The sequence below is a fragment of the Pangasianodon hypophthalmus genome, chromosome 20, assembly GCF_027358585.1.
Source record: "Pangasianodon hypophthalmus isolate fPanHyp1 chromosome 20, fPanHyp1.pri, whole genome shotgun sequence".
Classification (NCBI taxonomy): domain Eukaryota; kingdom Metazoa; phylum Chordata; class Actinopteri; order Siluriformes; family Pangasiidae; genus Pangasianodon; species Pangasianodon hypophthalmus.
Window position 1 is genome coordinate 5,381,248 of NC_069729.1, and position 24,830 is coordinate 5,406,077.

Below are 24,830 nucleotides of genomic sequence, written 5' to 3' on the forward strand. Positions count from 1 at the left end.
AAATCTGGCTGTACAAATATTTTAAAAACAAGACCTCAGGACTGAAGCACTAGCGGTGTTCATTACTAAAAAAAAAAAAAAAAAAAAAGGGTCAGCGGAGGTGTTCATCTTTTTGGCATTCCTCTCATAATAATTAACACTGGGACGTTAACATCATGAGCCAGTGGCCATCTTTCAAGAGCATGTTTTCAAGTTCAGAACACGAGGTGTGTGTTTATGGTTGTGCACCAACCCGTAACATGGTGCTGTTTACACTGCTTGGGTTGTGGGTTTTAGCCTGGTAGTTTAGTGCTATTATTGGTTGGTGCTATTATTCATACTCCACCTCACACACTTGCTCATATATTATCCAGTGCTCTCCCTTGCTCTCTCTGCCCTTTTGCACTCTGTGTAGAAATAATTGGAGCTGTCTTAGGGAGTGAAAGTGTGTGTATGAGTATGTAACTGTGTAAGAAGAGATGGAGTGGAGTCAAGCTTATTTTACTGCCTGCTCCAGACTACTCCTCTGCTAGATTAGGGTAATGACCCTTGGACGTAAAAATCCATCATGGCATTGATTTGAACATGAACAGGGAGTGATGAGCTCTTCACCCAGCTAATAAAGATGGGTAAAGGATTTTAGCTCAGCTCTGTTATGATTCCTCTCTTGTTTTATAACTGCTATAGTTATTAACAGCATTAACAAAATCAATACAACTTCTGACAAAACAAATTAAATGCCAGACTCACCAAATTTATTGCAGTTATTGAGGCAAATAATTCTTATAGACACAGTGTCCAGAGTGAGTGAATATGCCTAAACACACACCTTAATAATGCATTTATGTGAACTCCACCCCTTCTTAGTTTTACACCACTCTTCACCAGCACCAAAACACCCAAAATATTTCTCGCTCTCACTCTCTCGCTTCATTTAGTGAGTCAAACGGAGGTTTGAATCATTAATGCTTTCCTGGCAGGTCAAAGCCATCAGTCTTCCACCTGTATCTGATGAAGACTGGAAATTAATTTTCCCTGTTTTCATATGACTTGTTGGAATATTTAATAAACTGAGTTCTGTAACATTAGAGCAAGTCTTTTTTTTTTTTGTCAGGAAATGTCTGCTGTTGTGGGGTAAAATGAGGGTGTATGTCACTATATGTAATATAAAGAGATATTTTTCCTTCAAATCTCCCTTTCTTTGCTAAACTCCAGTACTGGAATGTCGGGGGGAAACGGATAGATGGATGGATGGGTGGATGGATGGATGTACTTTATCGAACCCCAAGGGGAAATTTGAAGGTTAATGAGAGGGTACCTGCTTTATTTTCAACACTGTCGTGCAATTCATCCATATTTATGCCTGAGGTCTGAATTATTGAAATATAACAAATAAGAGTATATAAGTTAAATATTATTAAAAATGAATCCGTTCATCGGTGAATCAGTGAAAGTGACAACCAACAACCATCAAAGAGAGAAAAACACCTCAGTGTCAGCCAGAATGTTAAGTTTGCAATGACTCTTACCGCCATGTAGATAAACATTATTTCCTTATGCTGGACTAGTATTCTGTACTAATAAAAGAAATACAGTTTTTAAAAAGTAATAATATGATATAAATATGATTTAAACTCTGCATCTGTGCTTCAGTGGATAATCTGATACTGTAGATTTGTGCCTAAGAACTGCTGCTGTAATCATAAAGACTGTTCTGTGCTCATCATAGGACTCTTATTCACAATCTGCTCATACTGATCATCCTTTCAACATAGGTGTTTTTTTTTTTTTTTTTTACATTTTTACTCTTCTACACCTGTATACAGTAATTATTTATAATCCCACTCTCTGGTATCACCCAGAAGAGGACACGATCCCTTTTGAGTTTGGTTCCTCTCAAGATTTCTTCGTCCTGTCGTCTTAAGGAGTTTTTTCTCGCCAATGTCATCTCCGGCGTCCTCATTCTGGATCTAAATATTTATCTTTTTGTATAAATCGGCTTTACGACATTGTCAATTGTTCAAAGTGTTAGTTGAATTTATGTAGTAAAGCACAGTATATAAATCACTTTTAGGGATGTTTGTATTTGTCTGTTTGCTGTTGTTGTGCTTTTCCAATCGTTTTCAAGTATCAGTATCACGGACAGTGCTTAATGTGTTATCATTATTAAGACCAAAAATTTGCTATTATGACATTACATGCACAAGGAAGCAAGAATGTAGTGCACTTATATCTTCTTTTCTTCACTCTAAATGTTTCTGTTTTCTGGCTGTGTTGCAGACGACATGGAGGCCATCCCCGTCAAACAGTTTATTAAGCACATATCAGATCTGTATGCAAACAACCAGCATGGATTCTCTGAAGATTTTGAGGTGAGATGTCATGTGTCATGCCTTCTTACACAGCTACCACACACACACACACACACACACACACACACACACACACACACACACACACACAGAGACTCTCTGTACTGTCATGGATTTTGCCCACGACATTTAGTCTCTGTCTATGAACAGCTGGCATGTACACCCCATGTGTGTGTGTCTTTATGTGTCTACAAGCTTGTATGTGTGTTTAGCATTTCTGGCAGGATGTCATTATAGGCCAGACTGGCAGCACTCTGTCAATGTGTCAGTAAATAGGGATGTTTTATAGCCCTTCTGTGAGTGAGTGTGTGAGTGTGTATGAGAGTAAACCAGATGGTCTTGGACATGACGAGCCCTCGGTTGTAGCCCGCGTTGCCCAGGCCAGAAAATCATGTCACATCTGTGCCGAGCTGTCAGACCCTTCAGGCTGTATTAATATTAATCTGTGGCTGGATCACAAATGATCAGTAATCCACAGAGGCACAGGACCACACGTCTTATATTGTCCAACCGTCTGCTGCTTTATACCTAATGATAAGAGGTGTCAAGATTTTTTTAAATTTGTGGGCTCATGAGAAAGGATGTGTGTGACCGTTTCAGTCACTCGGGCCATGTTGAATGTCAAGCAGGTTGGACTTTCTGTGTATTTTAACACTGTGTATAATTCACACCTATGATATCAGGAGATTGAGGTGATACCTGAGACAGGAGGTGTGAATTGGCATGATGCACCATGAGTAAATATACCAAGACGGAATGTATAGGTCATGTTTCTTCAGAAATGGTTGGTCCTGTGTGACGTAGGTGACCAATTGTCACCTAAGCCTTAACTTAGAGTATCACTTGTGAGGAATTTTATTTGTTTTTAACAGTAATATAAGTTGTAGTGAAGCAAAACAGAACAATTAACTAGTTCACCGATAGTGCACAAATAATCTAATGTTTATATTATCTTTTTAAATGTTCATATATACCACCTTAAGTCAATTATTTCCAATTAAGGTCTTCATGTATATGTTATTCAGTCTGTTTTAACAGTTTATATTATTTTTAGTGGTTCAGTATGGTAACACATCTTGCTGCATTTTGAGAAATAGCTTAAAGAGAATTCTGTACATAGGAGGTTCCTGACACAGAACACTGCATTCACTAATATTAATACACCATCTCATGATTTCGTAGCTATGAATTACACAGTTTAAATTTTCCCTCCATTTTTTTTAACTAATGAAGCCCTTTGAATAAGTGGCAAAACATCATAATTAAATAAAAGTTCTTGTCATTAAGACTTATTACTACAAGATGTCAGGGCTAATTTTGATTGCAAATACTTTTCTGGGTAAAAAGTGTGTTTTTATATAAACATCTCCCTTCTCTGATTCCACTTCACTCTTTCAGTCAATTGTTGAGAAAACCTAGACCTTAGGTCTGTGATTTAGACACAGACTTGGTCTCAACCTCAGAAGCTCTGACCATGTCCTTATTTTGTACACTTTTCTGGCCACTAGCTTCAGAATCTTCACAGTTGTACCCTAATTGGCTGTTAGGGTGGGAAAACACACTTTTAAATTGTGACACTTCTAGAGCAAGATTGAAAGAAGTCCAGAGCATCTTTTCTTTAATTTAATTTAATTTATTTTCGAGAGTTTTGTTTAAAACAGTTAGTGGTGAGTAAACATGGTTGCCTGTTTGAAATGTCACTCAGACAGCCTCATCCTGTGAACATAGTTGATTCTTGGCCATGGTTATTAAAGAAACATGACAGACTCTTTAGCAAAAGCTATAAGTCTAGATCTTGAATCTAACAGATGCTAGACTGGCATCAGATCTGCGATTTAGACTGGTCTATTTTATACTCTTGCTATTGTGTTTTAGAGATAGTGTAGTTATAATGTAAAAATCTAATAAACTACTTTTGTAACAGGGGTCTATAAATATGTGTGTGTGGTAACACTAAGCAACACTTTAATGAGGACAGAGAGTGAAGGTGAGTGTGTGGATGGAGTTTACACGCTCATACTTCTTTTTACACACTCAGAGAAGTGTCAGGAGGCCGTGATGTCCTTCAATAGCCTCCTCTTTGCTGCCTCGTCTTTTCTTCCCCTGTACCTCTCCATCCAGTACAGCAGAAAAGGACAGAGCCAACCCCCACCCCCCTTTAGAGGGAGCCTCTAGGGCCCCTAACAAGTGGCTTTGTGCTGCTTTGGCCAGAGAAAGAGAGAGAGAGAGAGACGTGGTTGGGTAGCAGGAATTCAGGCTTGTGTGCATTCCAAGTGGGAGATATTAAAGGGATTCCTGGGAAAAGAAGAGGGCTTTAGGAGAGGGAGCCAGAAAGATTGGGGGATTTTTGGAGTATGGCATTTTGTACTGGCGTTCTGGCAGTGTGTGCTGAGAAATAGAGGGAGGGGGAGCAATTATGGATGAATAGGTGCAACAGGACAGAGTCCAAGGACTTAAGGAGACAGAAAAGCTTTGGGATGATTTGGTGCAGTGTAAGACTCAGCTGAATTGATCAAGTTTTATCCTTTGAATTACCCAAACATGGATTTTAGGTCTTTCAGTTGCAGATTAGTTACGTCACTCACAATGCTTATAGATGATTAATTATACATTACTGCATTTAGATCTAATGCATTTACCTGTACACACTTGGAAGAGCTAAAATTTCTTGCCATTTTCTTGCTGCTGATTGTACTGAGCATGCTCCATGCACTAGGAGATTAGACAAAGGTCAGACTCTGTAGTATTCAGGTGCAAGCTAAACTTCTAACATGAAGCATGAAGTTGCTATTTTTGTGTCTATGTGGGTGTGACGTTCAGAATCTGTCATTGCAGTGGTATTTTCAGTGCCACCACATTTGGGCTAACTTTACCACATAATAAAAAACTCCACTTACTGCAGGTGCAAGACCAAAATGATATTTTCTTGACTCGATGCAAAGCCTTCAAAAGCCCTGTCCCATTTCTGACAACTTTTAATGTCACCACATTTCAACATTAATAGGCTTATACTTAAGCCATCTAATAACTAACTACGCATGATTAAACTATTTTCTCTTTAACAATTAAGTTTAATCCCAAATTAAATGCCAGACTCACCACATTTAATGCCATCAGTGAGATGCTGAATAAACGAGCCCTAATAAAAGAGCACGAGAAGAAGGAGAACACATTTAATGTATGTTTTGTCAGCAAGATGGTTATATCTGAAATGTAATTGTACGTCATTAAGAAAACATCGCTGTGTTGCACTGTTTGGTTTTTAAAAGGGCCATGTGTCTTAATAATATATTCAAATTAACCCCACCCCTTTTACAAATGCCCTGCTTTTCACCTGGTTACCTCGAAGGTGGTCATAAATGTACCAGGCAAACAACCACCAAAACCATGATCCCACATCTCATTTTTTATTTGTGTTATGGTCATAAAAATAGGACAGTCAGAGGTTAGTGCTGGAATGAAGTCACTGGCATGTGTGTGTGTGTGTTTTTGTGTGTGAATGTGTGTGTTGGAGGTAGAGGCAGCATGCAGGAAACAGATGTCACTTGCTAAGTCTCTGCTGTTGCTGTCGCCTCTGGCAGTATTTTAAACGCCTCGGAAGTGTCACACTATCAGATCAACACACCTCTCTGTCTTTCACTCCTCATTCACACACACACGCACACACAAACTGTATCAATGCACACACACTCATACGTCGTATAAGTGATATTTGATATTTATGCAGAAGTTCACAGACTCGGTGCTGGTGCTGTTCCGGGAGTCAAACCATTTAAAAGTCAAACCGTCACTTACTCAGGTGGAGCATTTTTCAAGTAGTACACATCCAGGGTTTGATCCTCAGTTCAGGTTACAGTCTATGTGAAGTTTCACATGTTGTAGGTGTGCATGTGTGTGTGTGTGTGTGTGTGTGTGTGTGTGCATGGTGCCTTGAGATGGTCTGACCTTCCATTCAAGGTGAATTCCTGCCTCACGCCCCAGGATTCCCGAGATAGGCTCTGGATCCACCGCAACCCTGACCAGGATAAAGTGCTTATTAAAGATGAATGATAATTGGCAAATGTGAGGAAGTCAGGGAAAACGCATCGGATGTCACTGTGTCGAAATACTGTCACTAATTTTTTTTTTCACCAAAAACCAAACTATTCACAAATAGAAAAGGTCAAAAAAAGGTCAAAATTCCACTATGTGAAGGGTTATCCAAGACTTTCAAACAAATTTGATATCCTCCCCAGACCACTGAGTAATCATAGAAATATAAATTTCACTTTTTTTGTCAATAATTCACAATCCTCTCTGCACTGCTCCTGTCTTCTTTTAATGGTGGGTATGTAAATAATTTGAGGTGCTGATGTTGTTGTCATGGCAACAAATGAACCCCATCTGCAAGCTCTTCTGTAATGATTTCTACATTGAATGTTGCAAGATTTAGTTTTGGTGTTGATGTTGGCTATAAACTCTACATATGACTAATGAGTATCTGTAGGATACTGCGGGGTGTGTGTGTGTGTGTGTGTGTGTGTGTGATGGATGCACCCTGTACAGAATCATCATTCAAAAGAAACAGGAAAGGCTGCTGTTAGTGGAACATTTTTGTAAATCTATACCTCGCTTTTTGTCTTGTATTTTTTTTATTGACATCTATGTGTGTGTGTGTGTGTTCATGCACATGTGTTAAATTATAGGAAGTACAGCGTTGCACGGCCGATATGAAGATCACATCAGAACATTCAAATCATCCAGACAACAAGCACAAGAACAGATACATCAACATCGTAGCGTGTGAGTATGAGTATCTGTCTTCACCTTTTACCTCTCTTTACCTTTTATCTCTCTCTCTCTCTCTCTCTCTCTCTCTCTATATATATATATATATATATATATATATATATATATATATATATATATATATATATATATATATATCGCTATCTCTCTCCCCCCGTGTGTGTTTTTTTATGTGCGTGTGTGTTCTGTATGCTACTCACACTCTCTGCCTCTGTCCCTCTCCAGATGATCACAGTCGAGTGAAGCTGAGGCCATTAGCCGGCAAGGATTCCAAACACAGTGACTACATCAATGCTAACTATGTGGACGTGAGTGTTTTCCTCAATGTGTGCTCACGGGTCTCAGCAAATTTATCAGCCACAGCCGTGTGGACATAACTGTTCATCAGTGTGATTATTCCTGGTTGTGTGTCCCAAAGGGCTGTATTCAGAATTGAGTTAAGCCTGCATAGAAGCATAGTTCTGGCTGCAAGACAAATCGCAGGTTTATATTAATGCATATTATAGTAACAGCTCGTTCACAGAAACTTGTATGAAGCGTGCTCCACATAATATAAGTCTAATAAAACATACAGTTATTTAACAAAGAAATATGTATCACCAAACGTTAATATAGTGAAGCGCTCTGTGAAGAGATGTTTATTTAACATTTATGGAAGGAGTCACCACTTTGTAACAGTCTTCAGGACAGAGGGCTTTGCGCTTTCTGGCTTCTCAGTAACATGACAAGCTGTGTTTTTGTCTTATTAAAGTGAAAGAAACAAGAGGTGAAGCAACGAATGTTTATAGCTTCTGTAACACTGACATGTTTCGTGGAAATTCCATAACGTTAATTGTGATTATAAATGGATAAAAAAAGTGTGATATGTTGTCTATTAATAAATTTAAAAATTGTTATCGTTGGCAGCATGCTGTGATATAATTGGAATTACACACTTGGGGGTATTGTTATATAGGAAAATAAGTCACTGTTTTCACCCCAAAGTGGATTATTTGTTGGAATAATATCATGTGTCATTCCTTACTTGCATGGGCAGATTACTGTAGTATAAGAGGAATAAAACACTTCAGGACATGCTGTTATAGGAAAATTATCAACTCTGTGGTGGTACCAGCTTCGCATCAGATCACATCACACCACTCTGTCATTGATTATTATTTTTATTTTCCATTAAAACATCTCCAAGTTTTATTCTTTGTATCAATTTCAATTATCTGAATGAGCTGCCTAGAAAATGGCCATTTAGTGCAAGCTCTTCCATATGTTTTGATGTATCTTTAGTCTGCAACTGTGAATAGGGCTCTGAGTGTGTAAACTGTTGTGTGTATGCATGTCCCTCAGGGTTACAACAAGCCGAAGGCATACATTGCTGCTCAGGGTCCCCTCAAGTCCACCTTCGAGGACTTCTGGAGGATGGTGTGGGAGCAGAACACAGGCATCATTGTCATGATCACCAACCTGGTGGAGAAAGGACGAGTGAGTTCCATCTGTTGCTCTTGTCTTCATCCAACTATGTTTTGTTTCATCTCGATCTCATTTCTAGACAGTACACAGGAGCCAGACTCATTTTTTTCTTTATGTGTCCTAATATAACATCATATAACTTTTTTGTGAAGCTCTTAAAAGGATGTAAGCAGTAGCAATATTTATACTGTTCAAAGGATTCTGTCTGTTTATTTGGCATATGACACAAAAATATAGACGTCTCTCTTTTTTTAAATAAATATTTAACAAAGAAAAAATGAAAAGGAGAGCAAAAAACATCCACATCATGTAAGAGACTACAGCAAAAGTTAGCATCCCCCATGATTTTTGAATGAAAAAAGGAAATTTTCTATTTTACATTTTATTTGCAAAGTGTTAAAAATGAAATTAGGGAAAGTCTTGGCATGACTCTCTTGATCTACTTATTACAGAATACTGTATATCATGCTCAGAAAGAGCCAGACTTACGACACACTTAGAATATTTTTTTTTTTTCAAATAAATTGTAAAATAGAACTGTATTTCTTTTTTGATGCAGATGTTTTTTGCTCTCCTTTTCATTTTTTCTTTGTTAAATATTGCAACAGTAATGTGACTATCAATAACAGTTCTTTATCTTACTGTTTATGCTGCTCTAAAGAGATGCTTATGTTTGCACTCAATTGAACTCAATTACAGGCACTCAGAAAAAAGTGATGGGGTGATGATGGTTAGAATTAACCTTAGAAACGTTTAACATCTTAAACAGTGTTGGTAATTAAACCTGACTTAAGAAATAGATTTAGCTGAAACCTCGTGTGAGCTTGAGATGAGAAGTTGCCATGTATTGCAGAATTGTAACATTAAATCTGTCAAGCCATACTTACGAAGCAACTTGTTTGGATGGGAATGTATTTACGTGTGTGTGTGTGTGTGTGTGTGTGTGTGGTACAGAGAAAGTGTGATCAGTACTGGCCGACAGAGAACAGCGAGGAGTACGGTAACATCGTGGTGACGCTGAAGAGCAGCAAGGTGCACGCCTGCTACACAATCCGTCGCTTTACCATCCGCAACACCAAAGTCAAGAAGGTCAGAGTCTACACACTACACGCACTGCACTTTGATCCGATTAAATCAAAGTGTCCCGAAGTCTTTGTTTAGATAGAGCAAGTGTGTCCACTTCAGGTTGGGAGTGAACTCTGAAGAAAGAGAGTCACTCACTGCTGTTATTGGAGATATCTGACTTGTAGCAGCTGTTTAAGTAGAGATTTGACTTTGCACCGGTCACACAGGTGCCGATACAGATGGCCATGGGCCAAGTTTAAGCCAGAAAAATAAGAGCCCGAAAAGGAGACTCCGCTCTGTTGGTCACTGCCTGGTGTGAGCGGAGAGCTAGAACAGATCTGTGAAAAGTATTTGCAATAAAATTAATAAATTGCAATAAATTTTATTTTTAAAGTTGTGCACTTTATTTACAGCTACAGAAATCAATAGTATAAGAGATAAAGTAGAATCATGTAGTATTTTTTGCTAAATATTTTGGCAAAATGTCTCAATAATAATTGTGAATCAGAATAATTTCCACAAGTCCAGAGATTTAGATTGTGCAACACACTTTTTTATTTAGCTGTAGATGTGATAAGCCTCCAGTTGTCACTGGCTAAATATTTTATATACTCTTGCTCTGATTGGCTGTTGATAGCCAAAATCTTTAAACAATGCCCTACTCTGTATTTCCTATAAACTGTAAAGTGCATTATGGGTATTTTGTAACCTCTATTCTGTGTAATTAATAAATATGCTTTTGTTTGTGGCTCCAAAATGACACACCTCAAATAGAGCACTATTTAGTGAACAGAGTGCAGTTTTGGATGTACCAGGAGACATAAACAATGTAGCTGCAATGAAACTATTGACAATATTGAATTTTCTGAAATATTGTCATTAAAACAATGAGATAATAGAGTGAATCCTGGGCAAAGTGGGAACACACCCTAGATTAATTTTAAAAATCTGATATATGAGTAACAGTGTTTGTTGCAGTCTGATTGAAGGATTGTAAGTGGTTTAGGTTCGAGCTAGTAACAGGAAATAAGAAGCTTATTTTGGCGTGAGATTTACAGTGTGTTTGTTTGTTAAAAGACTGTAATGCTTCAGAATTAATCCTCTTAACTAACACACATAAAGTGTTTAGCCAGCCACAATAATGGCCATTTTTACAAGCCTCTTAGATATAGCAGAGGACCAGAGGTTAATCTGTTACTTTCCAAAATACAGTGTTCTCGGTCATTATGGATTACGTACACGAATGTCATTGTGTGTTTGTTTCAGGACTAAAAAGGATGTTTGATGTGGTGTTGTGTGTAGTTGGGTGTGTGAGTGTGTTAGATGTATGTAAAGGAATTGTATGTGGATGAGTATTTGCGAGGTGAAAGGGTGTGTATATAATGTTTTAAAGATCAGAAGGGCATAGTGGAGGTTTGTCTTTGTAATTGTGTGTGTGTGTGTGTGTGTATAGGGTCAGAAGGGCAGTGTAAAGAGTCGTCAGAGCGAGAGAACAGTAATCCAGTATCACTATACACAGTGGCCTGACATGGGCGTTCCTGAGTACACACTGCCTGTGCTCACCTTCGTCAGGAAATCTTCTGCAGCACAGACGCCCGAGATGGGCCCCATGCTTGTCCACTGCAGGTACACACACACACACACACACACACACATATTGTATACACACAGTGTAACAACTGATAGAAATGTTCACTAATAAAGAACTTTTAGATCTATGATAACAATAATAAGAATTTAAAAAATAATAATAAAATAAAATAAAACATTTAAAAATGCAGCTGTGTTGGGAAATATATGACGAAAAGAAAATCATGAAAAAAAAACCCATATGATATCTACCATATCTACCATATGATTAGAAAACACATGCTGAGTGACATCACTGATCATAGTGTTAAAAAGGCTTAAAACTGATTTTTCTTTTTGTGCTAATGAATAGAAATAATTTTGTTAACTGCATACGGTTTTCATGTTTTGAATAAGTAATTTATAAAGGTAACTGTCCTGACTGAAAATCTCAAAACTTAAATAAAGTTTGTAATGGTGTTTGTACTATGAAGCTTTGATAGGTGTGCACATTTTAGTTGCAGTTGAATACATGTGTACCATCACAATAAAAAGGACTACAAATGCCTCACTTATTGAAGATTGAAACATTAATGAAGATTGAAAGCTGACTGAAAATGAACACACCAGGACATATACACTTTATGTAAATGTAGTGCTTCAGGGTGTGTGTGTGTGTGTGTGTGTGTATTTGTGTGTGTGTTCATTCTCCACAGTGCTGGCGTGGGCAGAACAGGAACCTATATCGTGATTGACAGCATGCTGCAGCAGATTAAGGATAAAGGCTCTGTCAACGTGCTGGGTTTCCTTAAACACATACGCACACAGAGGAACTACCTGGTTCAAACTGAGGTTAGTCTCAGCAGTGTGCTTCACATCACACTCACTTTGTTTGACACTTTGACACATTTCCTGACTCTTGTTGTTTTTGGGGTTTTTTTTGTTGTTGTTTTGGGGTTTTTTTGTCTCTCGTGTTCAGGAGCAGTATGTCTTCATTCATGATGCCTTGTTGGAGGCCATACAGGGAAAGGAGACAGAGGTTTTGTCCAGCCAGCTGCACAGTTATGTCAACAGCATCCTGACCCCTGGCCGGAGCGGCAAAACCCGGCTCGAGAAACAGTTCAAGGTCAGGACAGGCTCTTAGACTCCTCTCTTATGTCTTATATACACACACACATACACACACGCACCGATCAGCCATAACATTAAAACCACTGACAGGTGAAGTGAATAATAATGATTATCTCGTTACATTGGCACGTGTTAAGGGGTGGGATATATTAAGCAGCAAGTGAACAGTCAGTTCTTGAAGTAAGTGTTTGAAGGCTTGCCTGAAGAGCGAAGGTTTGCCCGACTGCTCCTATCCCACAGAAGAGCAACTGTTGCACAAATTGCTGAAAAACACACAGTGCATCGCAGCTTGCTGCATATGGGGTTGCATAGCCGCAGACCGGTCAGAGTACCCATGCTGACCTCTGTCCACCGCTGAAAGCGCCTACAATGGGCACGTGAGCATCAGAACTGGACCGTGGGGCAATGGAAGAAGGTGGCCTCGTTTTCTTTTACATCGTGTGGTCGGGGTGCGTGTGCGTCGCTTACCTGGGGAAGAGATGACACCATAATGCACTATGGGTAGAAGGCATGCCGGCGGAGGCAGTGTGATGCTCTGGGCATTGTTCTGCTGGGAAACCTTGGGTCCTGGCATTCATGTGGATGCTACTTTGACACGTACCACCTACCTAATCATTGCATCCTTCATGGCAGCGGTATTCCCTAATGGCAGTGGCCTCTTTCAGCAGGATAATGCACCCTGCCACACTGCAAAAATTGTTCAGGAATGGTTGAGGAACATGACAAAGAGTTCAAGGTGTTGATTTGGCCTCCAAATTCCCCAGATCTCAATCCAATCGAGCAAACAAGTCTGATCCATGGAAGCCCCACCTCGCAACTTACAGCACTTAAAGGATCTGCTGCTAACGTCTTGGTGCCAGATACCACAGCACACCTTCAGAGGTCAGTGGAATCCATGCCTCAACAGGTCAGAGCTGTTTTGTCGGCACAAGGGGGACCTACACAATGTTAGGCCGGTGGTTTTAATGTTATGACTGATCGGTGTGTGTGTGTGTGTCTCTCTCTCTCTCCCCCTTACATAGTTGAATTCAGAATAATTGTAACATAATTAAACTAAACACAAATTAAAACTGGAGTTTCATTTCAAATGTCAGTCATGCCACGAGGGCAACCCGAGTGTATGTGTGGATTGTGGATTGTGCTCTAATTTGAATCATCTCCCCTTTCACACACACACAATGCAGTCAGCCCCCCGGTTATGTGAGATCGAGGGTGTTCATGCAGAACATTGCAAGGCTTCATGCTTTTAATGTAATTAGCCTTGAGGCTAAAGTTCATCTGTTTTTTCTCTGCTACTTCATTCTAGGGAGACGTTTCCTTCAGCTAGCTTTTGAATAGGCTTTGTTTATTTCTTCTCCTAGTCTGGTAACTAGATCTTAAGTAAATGGTTTGTGTGAATGGATTGATGGGATTTTTTTGTTTGTTGCATTGAAGAAAAGCTAGAACAATGTCAGGTACATGTAGTACAGGTTGGGTAGAATCACCATTTCACATTTTGTCTGTCATTACCTGCCTTGTCCCAGCAGGCATTATAAGACAAGGCAAAAATGACAATTTTAGGTATCTTTCCAAAAATAACTTTAATAGCTCCCCATTATGTAAAAAGACATTATTTATAGAAATGTATATATTTTAAACTTAATTTATTTGTTGGTTTTTAGGTAAATGTTAAAGCATCATCTTTAAACCAGGTGATTGTTGTAAAGTTTCTAATGTTATATAATTCATGTATAGAAATCTCCTTGTTTTGTCTGGATTTTGAGATGCTGAAGATGAGAACGGTGTGTGTTTTCTTGCTCCTGTAGCTGGTGACTCAGTGTAATGCCAGATTTGCAGAGTGTTTCAGCGCACAGAAAGACTGCAACAAGGAAAAGAACCGCAACTCCTCCGTCGTTCCATGTGAGTCACACCTGAAGGATTATACTCTTACACACTGTGTGTTCACTATGATATTTTGGTTGCTATGGTTACTATATGTATAGCATATAAACTATAATACTATATTGTTTTATTACTGTGCTTTATGGTACCTATGTTTCTTACATAAGAAATTATAACAAGCTTATCTTCTGGTAACTATGGTAACTCTGATATTAGCAAGGTGTTACAGTGGTGTTTAAGTGCACTGTTTTGTTATCCCTAAGATACTATAGTGTCTAATATACTATACTATACTATGAGATACTATCTTAGGGTGCTATATTGTTCAAAGGTATAAATATTAAAAAGTTAAATATTGAATATTGAATATTGAATATTCTGATGATATTTGATATTTAAGTACCAGAGAAGTAATTTTTTACCATTTTACCCTGTTAAAGACTTGGTAAAAATATACAACCATACAACTATACAACCATGCCAAGGCATTGTTCATAAATTTTCCTATTTTAGGAAATTAATACAAAAATATGCTGTAAATTGTATTACAAAACTTCACTCGGTGTGGCATATTGAAGTTTAATATGTAATTATAGTATGGTTGTCAGAGGTCCGGGGACACCCAGAGGTTCCTTGAGGCATAGCCAGGGGGTCTGTGATTTTTAAATTTGGTACAATCAATGTTATTCTATCTATGAATAATATCAACTGATATTTAATGTCACTTTTAATAAAAATAGGTGGAGAGGATCTGTGTTTTTTTTTTTTTTTTCATTAAAGGGATCCCTGACTGCAAAAGTTTAAGAACCCCTGATATAGTATAAAGTATTCTAGCTCTCATATATCTCACAGTAAATGACACAGATGGATATCATTGTGGTCATAGTAGTAGTAAAACTATGAGCCACAGTAGTAACTGTGGTATAGACATGATAATAAACCATATTTGTTTAATATTTGATAGGGTACACCTCAGCCATGATCCACTGCAGCACAGTTCTATCTAGTTTTTGTCTTTCTTTTTGTTTTGCGGCACTCCCGTCGGCACGATTGCAACATGTTCATTTCAGCAAGTACAAATCCACATGAAACCTTATCCACTGAGCCACGCTGTCTCTGGTTAATAAACACCTCTGTGTATTCTGTAACCCTCCCAGCGGAGAGAGCGCGTGTCGGTTTGGCTCCACTTCCTGGAATGAAAGGCACCGATTACATCAATGCCTCTTACATCATGGTGAGTGTCAGTCTATATTATCCTGTCCTGTTTAACATTAACTCCAGCTGTACACTAATCAGTTATAGCACGTGTAGGGAGACTCTTTAGGGTGCTTAATCTGTGGAGTCAGCATTTCCTGACAGGGCCCGTCTGCTGCTATCGACTACAGAATTGTTTATATTTGTAGCAGTGGGTGATTTAGTTGAAGACTGTGGCTTAATATTTATTTATGAACTTAGCAAACAGATATTTGTGAGACAGACTGATAAATTCATTTTGTTTAAATAAAGAGGCAGCACAATATTACTCTCATCATCCAGTGTGGCTTGAGTTTTTAAAAAGCTTTGTATTTCACACTTGAGTTTCATATCAGTGGACTGAAATCTTTTTAGTAGGCAAAGTCAAATAAAACAAAAAGCCAAAGCATAGTGTACATTAAAATGTTCTGGATTAAAACAAAGAAAGAAACAAAGAAAGAAACAAAGAATGAATGAAAAGAAACAAAGAATGAATGAAAATGAAAAAGAAAGGAACGAATGAATGAACAAAAGAAAGAAAGAAAGAAAGAAAGATGTGAGACACTTTAATGGTAGTATTTACTTATAATAACGTGTAGGTGGCAGCTGGTTAAAAAAAAAAGGATGAACTGTTTTTTCCTGAAACCAGCCATATTAAAGTAAAAAAGTAAAAATGAGCAACTATGAACAAATTACTGTCACTTTATTAAACAAGCACAAACAGTTCACTAGTATATCACAGACATACACATTCTAATTCTGTTCAGGACAAAAATAATTATATTTATTATTTTCTCCACTAGCTGATGCTCTTTTATTTATTAACAGTTTATTTGAGATAGATTACTTTATATTTTTGGAACACTTATACTTGAGCAAAAAGAGCCAAAAACATCGCCATACCCTCCCGAACACCACATTCAGAGCCTTCACTGTGAGGTGAATAGTAGTGCTGATTACCTGAGTATGAGGTCCTGGGTAGAGGTTCAGGGAACGCAGCTCATAAATTTGCACACAGCTCAGAAACCTGTGGAACGGCCCCACCTTTATTCCGTGTAATACGTTTGCTAAAAGGACACTTAAATAGTGATTCATCGATGAATAACTGCCATTTATTCCCTACCAAGATATTTTAGCTGCTCCTAATTATGTTTACTTTTCATTCATAAAATCAGAAAGACTTCTTTGTTTTCTTGAGCTCTCTCGTGCCATCCTACAGGGTTACTACCGCAGCAACGAGTTCATCATTACCCAGCATCCTCTGCCTCACACCACTAAAGACTTCTGGAGGATGATCTGGGACCATAATGCGCAAATCATCGTCATGCTTCCCGACAACCAGGGGCTGGTGAGTACCTGGAAAATTCTGTAAAAACAGTGAGTGTAGGGGAAGTGAGCAGTGTGATTTAAGGTCACAAATAGCACACAATATTGAGGTGGTGTATAAAAGTGGATTATAAAAGTGCAGCAATAATTAAGTGAGTAGACAAAGCTTGTATTCATGTTTGTTTGTTCACTCACTCTTTTTCTTCATCTGTCCTCACTCTGTCTTTCTCTCGCTCTCTGTGGGACGTAGGCTGAGGATGAGTTTGTTTACTGGCCGAGTCGAGAGGAAGCCATGAACTGTGAAGCCTTCACCGTCACGCTCATTAGCAAGGACAGACTCTGCTTGTCCAACGAGGAGCAGATCATCATTCATGACTTTATCCTGGAGGCTACACAGGTCTGTGTGTGTGTGTGTGTGTGTGTGTGGGTATTTTGGTTGAATGAATATTCCTAATTGCTCAAATCCCACAGGAGTCATTTAACTGTTTATTTCTGTAGGTGTCATACAAACACCAGTGCTAAATCTGTTACGTTAATTTGCTTATTGCGTTTTCTGTGTGTCTACCTGAAGACTGACATGCATCTGTGTGTTTGTTTTTGTCCATCTCTCTCCTCATCAGGACGATTACGTGCTGGAGGTGCGTCATTTCCAGTGCCCGAAATGGCCCAACCCGGACGCGCCCATCAGCAGCACGTTTGAGCTCATCAACATCATTAAGGAAGAGGCCATGACCAGAGACGGACCCACCATAGTGCACGACGAGTGAGTCTTAGGCTGCTTTGTGTGTGCACACACCTCTCACCTGCATGTCTTTTGTGCCTAACAAGGAATTAAAGTTCTGTCCACTAGGGGGCAGGTCAGAGCCAAAACTTACAGATTGACTTCTGTGTCAGTCTGTAACATTTTACAGGAACTAATCAGGCAAGCCAATTTCTTTGCTACGGAGAGGTCTGGAGATTAAGTGTTAATAAGTTCACAAGCGATTTATTTGCGTTTAGGCCATATATTTTGTCATCACACTGTAGTAAAAATATCGTTAACGCAATACTGATATAATAATATCAGACTCTAAACATTTGATTGTGTGTTAACCCTAACACTAACTTTGTGACAAGTCACAAGATGAAGTTTTAACCATCAACCCCATACAAGGACCGAGACAACAGAAGAAGCGTCCCTAGAGACACTAGTTTTCTTGAGATGGACTGATAGGGATTCCAGTAGCATAGAGAAGAAATGGCCTTAATAAAGAAAACACTCTATTTTTTCAGCTGCTGAAACAACATTATCCTGACAAACATGTCCCTTCTATTAGAGAGTGTGGCGCTAATTAAGACAGCCATCTTTCCTAAACCTCTTAGGGGTGATACCATAGTAACAATACATCCACTAAAAAGCCCAATTAGTCGTTCTCGCTTTATCAGATGAGACGAGCAGTACTTCATTTACATAATGAATAAACATGAGGGGAGCCCCGTTGTTGTGCTGTTGTTAGGGGTTTTTGTGCTAAAGTAGTGTGTGTTGAAATTAAAGGGACACTCATTATGTGTAATTGGATCACAGCTCCTTCAGGTGTTGTATAGCTGAAACAGTATAACAGAAAAGCTTCCCGTAAACACTCTGGCTTCACACCATGAAGCTCTTCGTGTGTGTGTGTGTGTCTGTGTGTCTGTTTGTGTAATTTGACGTTAAAGAAACGAATATGCACATCCAGAGGCTAATGTTTGCATTAGCGAGGTCTCTGGAGTGGTGTTGTTGAGGCACAGTGCCAGCGTCATAAATAACAGAAACACAGGTACAACATACAGATGCCTTGCCTTCCTTCATTAAAACCTTGGAAACTGGTATTAGCGTATTTTATGGGCAGTATGCACTTTAACCATGCTGTTTGTCATCTTATATATACATTTATTCAGTTTGCCAGACACTTTTATTCTAAGCAGCTGGAGCTGAAGGTTAACGGCCCAACACTAGCTCTCTGGCACCTTCCCATCTGTCTCTTGAAGTTGCCTCCACAAATAACTTGCACATTGATAAGAATAAGCTCATATCAGGGAGGCGAAAATATCAATTAACAAATAAAATAGGCTGATAGTAAGGTTCCGTTGACGTAAAAATGTTATGTGTAAATGTTTTCATAGGCCACACCAAACTAAAAATCTCTGCCAGGTTTACGAAAGGTTCGTTAATGCTTTTTGTTGATGAATGATGAATGCCAGTCAAGTTAGGGAGTATATGGCATACATTGGACATTGAGACATACCAGATCAGTCACTTACTCTTGGCTCTAAAGTGTTACACAGTACTAAAAGAAAATGCCAGGACATCAGAACTGACTTACATGCTGCACGTCCTCCTTTGGTACAGCAGTATTTCTTTTGTCTTAATAAAATGACTAAACTTATTTGTCTTAATTTATGGATTGGTGTTGGCTTGGTTTAAAACCACAACTAAAACCACTTCTTAATTTTAAACATCTAAAATTATATCCAGTAAAGTATATTATTGCTTTAAATTTTTGCAGCTTTCAGTATTAACATTGTGCTGAATGTTCCTATTAGTGAGGCTCTAATATTAAATAAAATTAAAACAATTCGTCTATCTGTGACCCACTGAACAGCAATAATCATGAGCGGCTTTTAATATAAAGAATATCTTATTTTAAATACTTCTCTTATAGAACAGTGCATTTAATTACCCAAATGAGCTTTGTAAGGAAGTTTGTAACTTTGTGAGATGTTTACTGCTTTGCTTTAACTGTGTTTGTATGTGTGGGTTGCCAGGTATGGAGCGGTATCAGCGGGTATGTTCTGTGCCCTCACCACTCTGAGTCAGCAGCTGGAGAACGAGAACGCTGTTGGAGTCTATCAGGTGGCCAAGATGATCAACCTCATGAGACCTGGTGTCTTCACCGACATTGTGAGTGATGTTAACTTAAAGTAGCACAAATACCTAAACACGGGATGTTTTCACATGTGCAGTGTTTAGTCTGTCTGAAACGAACCTGGTGTGTTTTCGCCCTCGATGCGGTTCATTTGCGATGGTGAGAACACAGCGAAAACGCTCAGCTGTGAAATAAAACAACCAGTCCAAGAGTGTTTGAGCGCAGAAAGTGCTCAACGTGCCGTGTGTACTAGGTTGCGGCATTTTTTCAGAGACATAACCCACAGGACAGAGCTGTAGTGCTGCAGAAATGACATGTGTACTGGATATTGGGTATTTTGCCAAACAAAAGAGAAAATAAACACTGGATAAACTAGTTATTTATTTATAATTTATAATTAAGTAATTTATTATAATTGTCTAGTCATTTATCTTGTGCCAGGTCTCTGATGATTTTTATGATCTCTACATGCATTTCCAAAGGTTTGTTTACCTTTATCTGCCTTCGTATTTCTGACCAATGAATTAACGAGTTGTACATTTTCTGCCCTGCACACAACTAAGACAATATTTTTTGTTGCTTTTTGGCTTATTTAGTAATGTGCAATTTGAAAATAAAACCAAACAGCAAATGAACCAAAAGTGTCAATTTTATTCTGATTTAGATTCAGCAAGCAAACGAATAGGTGTGAAAGTACATTTGCATGTACATTGTGTCCTAAAGCATATCAGGAATTAGTGCATCAGTGTCATTACTGATCAGCTAGATGGGGTTTGAGGGATATAATTGTTGTTTTTCAGTGACATAGACTTCCATTAACCTCCATTCAGCAAAAAGATTTATAGTGGGTTGTCTTTTTATTGTGACTTGTTATAAATATCTAATGTGTTCCAGCTCTATTTCATACTGTCTCCTGTATATCTGTGATGTTTAATCTGAATTTAAAAGCAGTATGTTTTGTGTGTGTGTATTACAGGAGCAGTACCAGTACCTTTACAAGGCTATGCTTAGTCTGGTGAGCACTAAAGAGAACGGAGCTGGTCCTGTGTCCATAGAGCGAAATGGCAGTATGGCCCTGTCTGACGAATCGGACCCTGCCGAGAGCATGGAGTCTCTCGTCTGAAGCTCACACACACATACACACACACACACACACACATACACGCCAGGAGGCGCTTAACTTACTTTGTAAAACTTCAAGGACTAAGACAGACTTTTTTTCTGAGGCCTTTTTTGCCAGAACTCTTGGTTAAACGAATAACCCAATTACTTTTTTACACTGATAAAAAGTTTTTTGATATTTATTTTTTTTTTCGCCATTTTATGTCTTAATGTTATCCTACTGAACATTTGCACCTCTGTTTTTGAGTTCACGACAACAAACAAAACACACTTCTGTCTAGTTTGCACTATGAAAATATCAGTGTTACTGCCTACTTCAGTCCTACGCTCTCTACTTTTTATTATTTTTTTTTATTATTTTCACAACAACCAGGTTTTGACATTCCATCATGAACCTACACTCGACAGCTTGGAAACAATTGTGAAAAGATTTAAAGATTCAAGACTCCCACTCTCATATAAAATCAAAATCTTAAAAAACAAAAACAGAAGTTCATTAACATTCAGAGTCATCGACAAGCAATATTGGATTTCTGCGCTTAATTTCAACACCATAAAGGATTCCTTTCTTTCTTTCTTTTTTTTTTTTTGCATTATGCATCTATTAAGCCTGTTAGATTCATTAACTTTCTGCAGGTGGTATTAAAACAGCTACTGTGAACTTTATTCTTTTTTTTAATTTTTGAATGATTCATATTATGCTTTTAATATATATATGAATATATCGTATCTCATTATAACTTGTGGTTTTGTAAAAATGTTAACTGTCATAAGCAACTGGTTCCTTGCAGGCTTGGTTCAATGGTTTTGCCTCATGCTTTTCAATAGCAGTCCACGTCCTCTCTAGCACCCCCTGCTGGTTTTCATTTCTTTACTCTGCAGGCTGCTGCTAAATGATCTGATTTCGCTTGAATGGGGAAATCCTAGTCATTCTCGCTTTACTGTTGGCTATTTAGTTTATAATTTACTCTCCATTCAGTTCTGCATACGTGATTTGCATCAGTCAGGTCTCGATGCCTTTTGTAAAGTCTGATCTCATCTCTGCAGCTGTGTGATGTGAGAGTGTGTGTCGTGTGTGGTGCTGAGTCAATTTACTCGACATATATATAAAATATTCCAGGAGGAAATGCAAACTGTACACAGTTCATGTTGCTCACGTCCTGCCTCTGTGTCTCAAACTTCTTTCTTATCACTTATTTCATAAACATCATGAAAATCAAGACCAGGAGTGTGTGTGGACGGTGTGTATCATGTCACACAGCAGCACAATGATGGCCTTGTTAATGCACCAGTTACCCAACAGCTGCACGAGGAACATTTGATTTGTCAAGTTTTACCAAAGACTTCAACTCAACATCTCATTTCCATAGTAGCAAATTTGCAATCTATTTGTGTCTGTGTCAGATATTGCAGAATGGTGTGTGTGTGTATGAATTTCATGAGGCTGAGGTCCCAGCTTGGTTCATTTAGCACTTTTCCAATTTTATGAAAACGATCACCAGAGACACAGTAAAATGCAGATTTTTTTTTTGTGAAAATGTTGAAATATTTGTGCTTTTGCGATGACAAGTTCAAGACTTTGATACCACATCCTTAAAAGGCACTGACATTGTTAATTTTGTGTCCTTTACAAAAAAAAACTGAACTGCATTCTTGATGACATCTTGACTTTGCGTTGTAATTTTTGTTCGCCCTTTTTCCTGATGTCCATCTTCTTGTTCAGCTTGAGTGTCGAGCCTTTGCTTATATGCTGCAATTTAAACAGGAATTTGTATCTTTGTCTTATTATTTTCTTTGAATGTACATATTTTTGCTTATCTGTCCATCAGTTTTCTTTGCATTATCCCCTGGTGTATGTTTATAGAATTTTATTTTCATATAAAGCCGTCTCAGAATCTCAGCTCTCTGTATGTTTTGTGCAAAAACAAAAAGTGTAAAAAAGAGAGAGAGAGAGAGAGAGAGAGAGAGAGAGAATAATCCAGTGGTTCATTCACCGAGTGACTGACGTCTCATGCCTCATATACCACAAGGCAGTGATTGTGATATTCTCTTATTATTTTGTTGATTGTTTTTCTTTAAATGGGATTATAGGTTGTTTTTTATTCTGAGGGTGTCATAGGCAAGCTCCACTGATTAAGTTTCCCTCATTCACTTCTGTAATGCAGGCGGGTGTTGATCAACATCATATACCCTGTTTTTGGCATCTGGAATACCACAAAACGAACGAAAAAAATGTGTTTTTCTTGTTTTGTTGAAAGCTATATCAAAGCATTCTATTATAGTGTTATTTAATATGTAAATTGTATTGCTATACATAAAATAAAATATGGGTTTTGATGTACTTTAAGCATATCTATACAGTCTGCGTTGTACCATATGTGATGTTCTATTTATTTATGGTCTATTTTTTGAAAGTCTACTGATGTTGAAATGAAATTGTGAAGAAGACAAATGAAAACATTCTTACTGGTATTTAGTTCTCATCTGAAGTTTGGCCATATCAGTCACCTGAAAATCAGACGCAAGGTTTCACACAACTAATTTCTTTTTATTTTCCTGGAATAACAGGTAAGTGGATGAGCTTTGATTTGCTATTATGCAAAAAAAATAAATTTACAATAAATCTACAGCAAAAGTCAGGATTTACTGCTAAAAATTGAGCAGGACAAACAGTTAACTTATGGCTTGGGTCATTAGAACATTACTTACTATTAAATATCTTGTGCCAAGAAAACATTCCCCGCATCATTACACCACCACCACCATCCTGAGCTGTTGACCATGTAGAATTCATGGGTCCATGGATACTCAATTTAATTAACTTTTATTTATATAGCAGTTTTAACAGTGTACATTGTCACAAAGCAGCTTTCCAGAATCTGGATATGGATGTAGTTTTAGATATCGAATGAGGCAGTGGAAAAGAAAAACTCCCTGAGCTGACATGAGGAAGAAACCTTGAGAGGAACCAAACTTAAAAGCTAACCTACCTTCTTCATCGTGACACTGGATAGTGCAGTTATGAGTCATTATTCATCCACAACTGTATATTTTAAAGTCAAACAGTCCTGAGTGTGTTGAAACTATTCTCCTAATCCATATTCAGATAGGAAGAAGGATGTCATTGGTATTCCTACACTGAGTGAAAAATACACTACTTTCTAGCTAACAATATCAAGTTCACCTAGCATATAGATGATTTGGTAGGTTTTACGGTTGGTGACTGTAGTCCATCTGTTGCTATGCACAGATCTCTCGGTCCCCGTTTACCCCGTCTATCAAATTCAAAGAGAGCAGATATTATCTGGGTGGTTAGCACTGGTACAAAACACTGTGTATAAGTGTAGGTCACTTAATTAGACACATATGATACGTACATACACCAGCACAACACAAAAATGATGAAAATGGGTCTAGTAATGTGCTATGGTCCCATGGTGGTCCCTTTAAGGGCGGATTTGGTATAATGGGGCTGAGAAAGTGTTCAGAGCAGCCAGTGGGCTATAATCAGTACCTACAATGTGCCCTATGTTGTGTTTATTCCTGTTAATGTGCCTATTGTGTGTATATATATGTATGTATTTTCACAGAATTTATTAGAAAGGAAGCTAGCATGAGCAAATTCGGAGTAAACACTACATGCCCTAAAGAATGTGGACACCTGACCATTACACCCATGTGTGCCCATTCCAAAACCATGGGCACTGACATGGAGTCGGTCCCTATTTGCTGTTATAATAACCTCCACTCTTCTGTAAAGGCTTGTACTAGATTTTGGAGTGTGGCTCTGGGGTTTTGTGTTCATTCAGCCACAAGAGCATTAGTGAGGTCAGGCACTGATGTTGGGTGAGGAGTTGTGGAGTGCAGTCGGTGTTCCAGTTCATACTAAAGGTGTTCAGTGGGCTTGAGGTCAGGACTCTGTGCAGGACACTCGAGTTCTTCATCAACCTTGGCAGAGCATGTCTTCTTGGAGCTCACTTTGTGTACAAAGGCACTGTCATGCTGGAACAGGTTT

The 24,830-nt window shown here is 38.4% G+C and overlaps 1 protein-coding gene across 2 annotated transcripts in view; it reads left to right on the top strand.

Annotated features, from left to right (window-relative positions):
• Positions 1-23,171, top strand: part of ptprga (protein tyrosine phosphatase receptor type Ga) — a 261,551-nt gene extending 238,380 nt beyond the window's left edge. For both annotated transcript variants that reach the window (XM_053226914.1, XM_026935407.3), the window contains 15 exons: positions 2,260-2,351; positions 7,037-7,133; positions 7,365-7,447; positions 8,481-8,615; positions 9,558-9,692; positions 11,122-11,294; positions 11,954-12,089; positions 12,217-12,363; positions 14,174-14,267; positions 15,407-15,483; positions 16,702-16,830; positions 17,059-17,205; positions 17,429-17,571; positions 19,593-19,728; positions 20,670-23,171. In XM_053226914.1, coding sequence (XP_053082889.1) covers positions 2,260-2,351; positions 7,037-7,133; positions 7,365-7,447; positions 8,481-8,615; positions 9,558-9,692; positions 11,122-11,294; positions 11,954-12,089; positions 12,217-12,363; positions 14,174-14,267; positions 15,407-15,483; positions 16,702-16,830; positions 17,059-17,205; positions 17,429-17,571; positions 19,593-19,728; positions 20,670-20,816 — 1,871 coding nt within the window. In that variant the 3' untranslated portion in view covers positions 20,817-23,171. The remainder of the gene's footprint in view (positions 1-2,259; positions 2,352-7,036; positions 7,134-7,364; positions 7,448-8,480; positions 8,616-9,557; positions 9,693-11,121; positions 11,295-11,953; positions 12,090-12,216; positions 12,364-14,173; positions 14,268-15,406; positions 15,484-16,701; positions 16,831-17,058; positions 17,206-17,428; positions 17,572-19,592; positions 19,729-20,669) is intronic.
• The last annotated feature ends 1,659 nt before the right edge of the window (positions 23,172-24,830 follow it).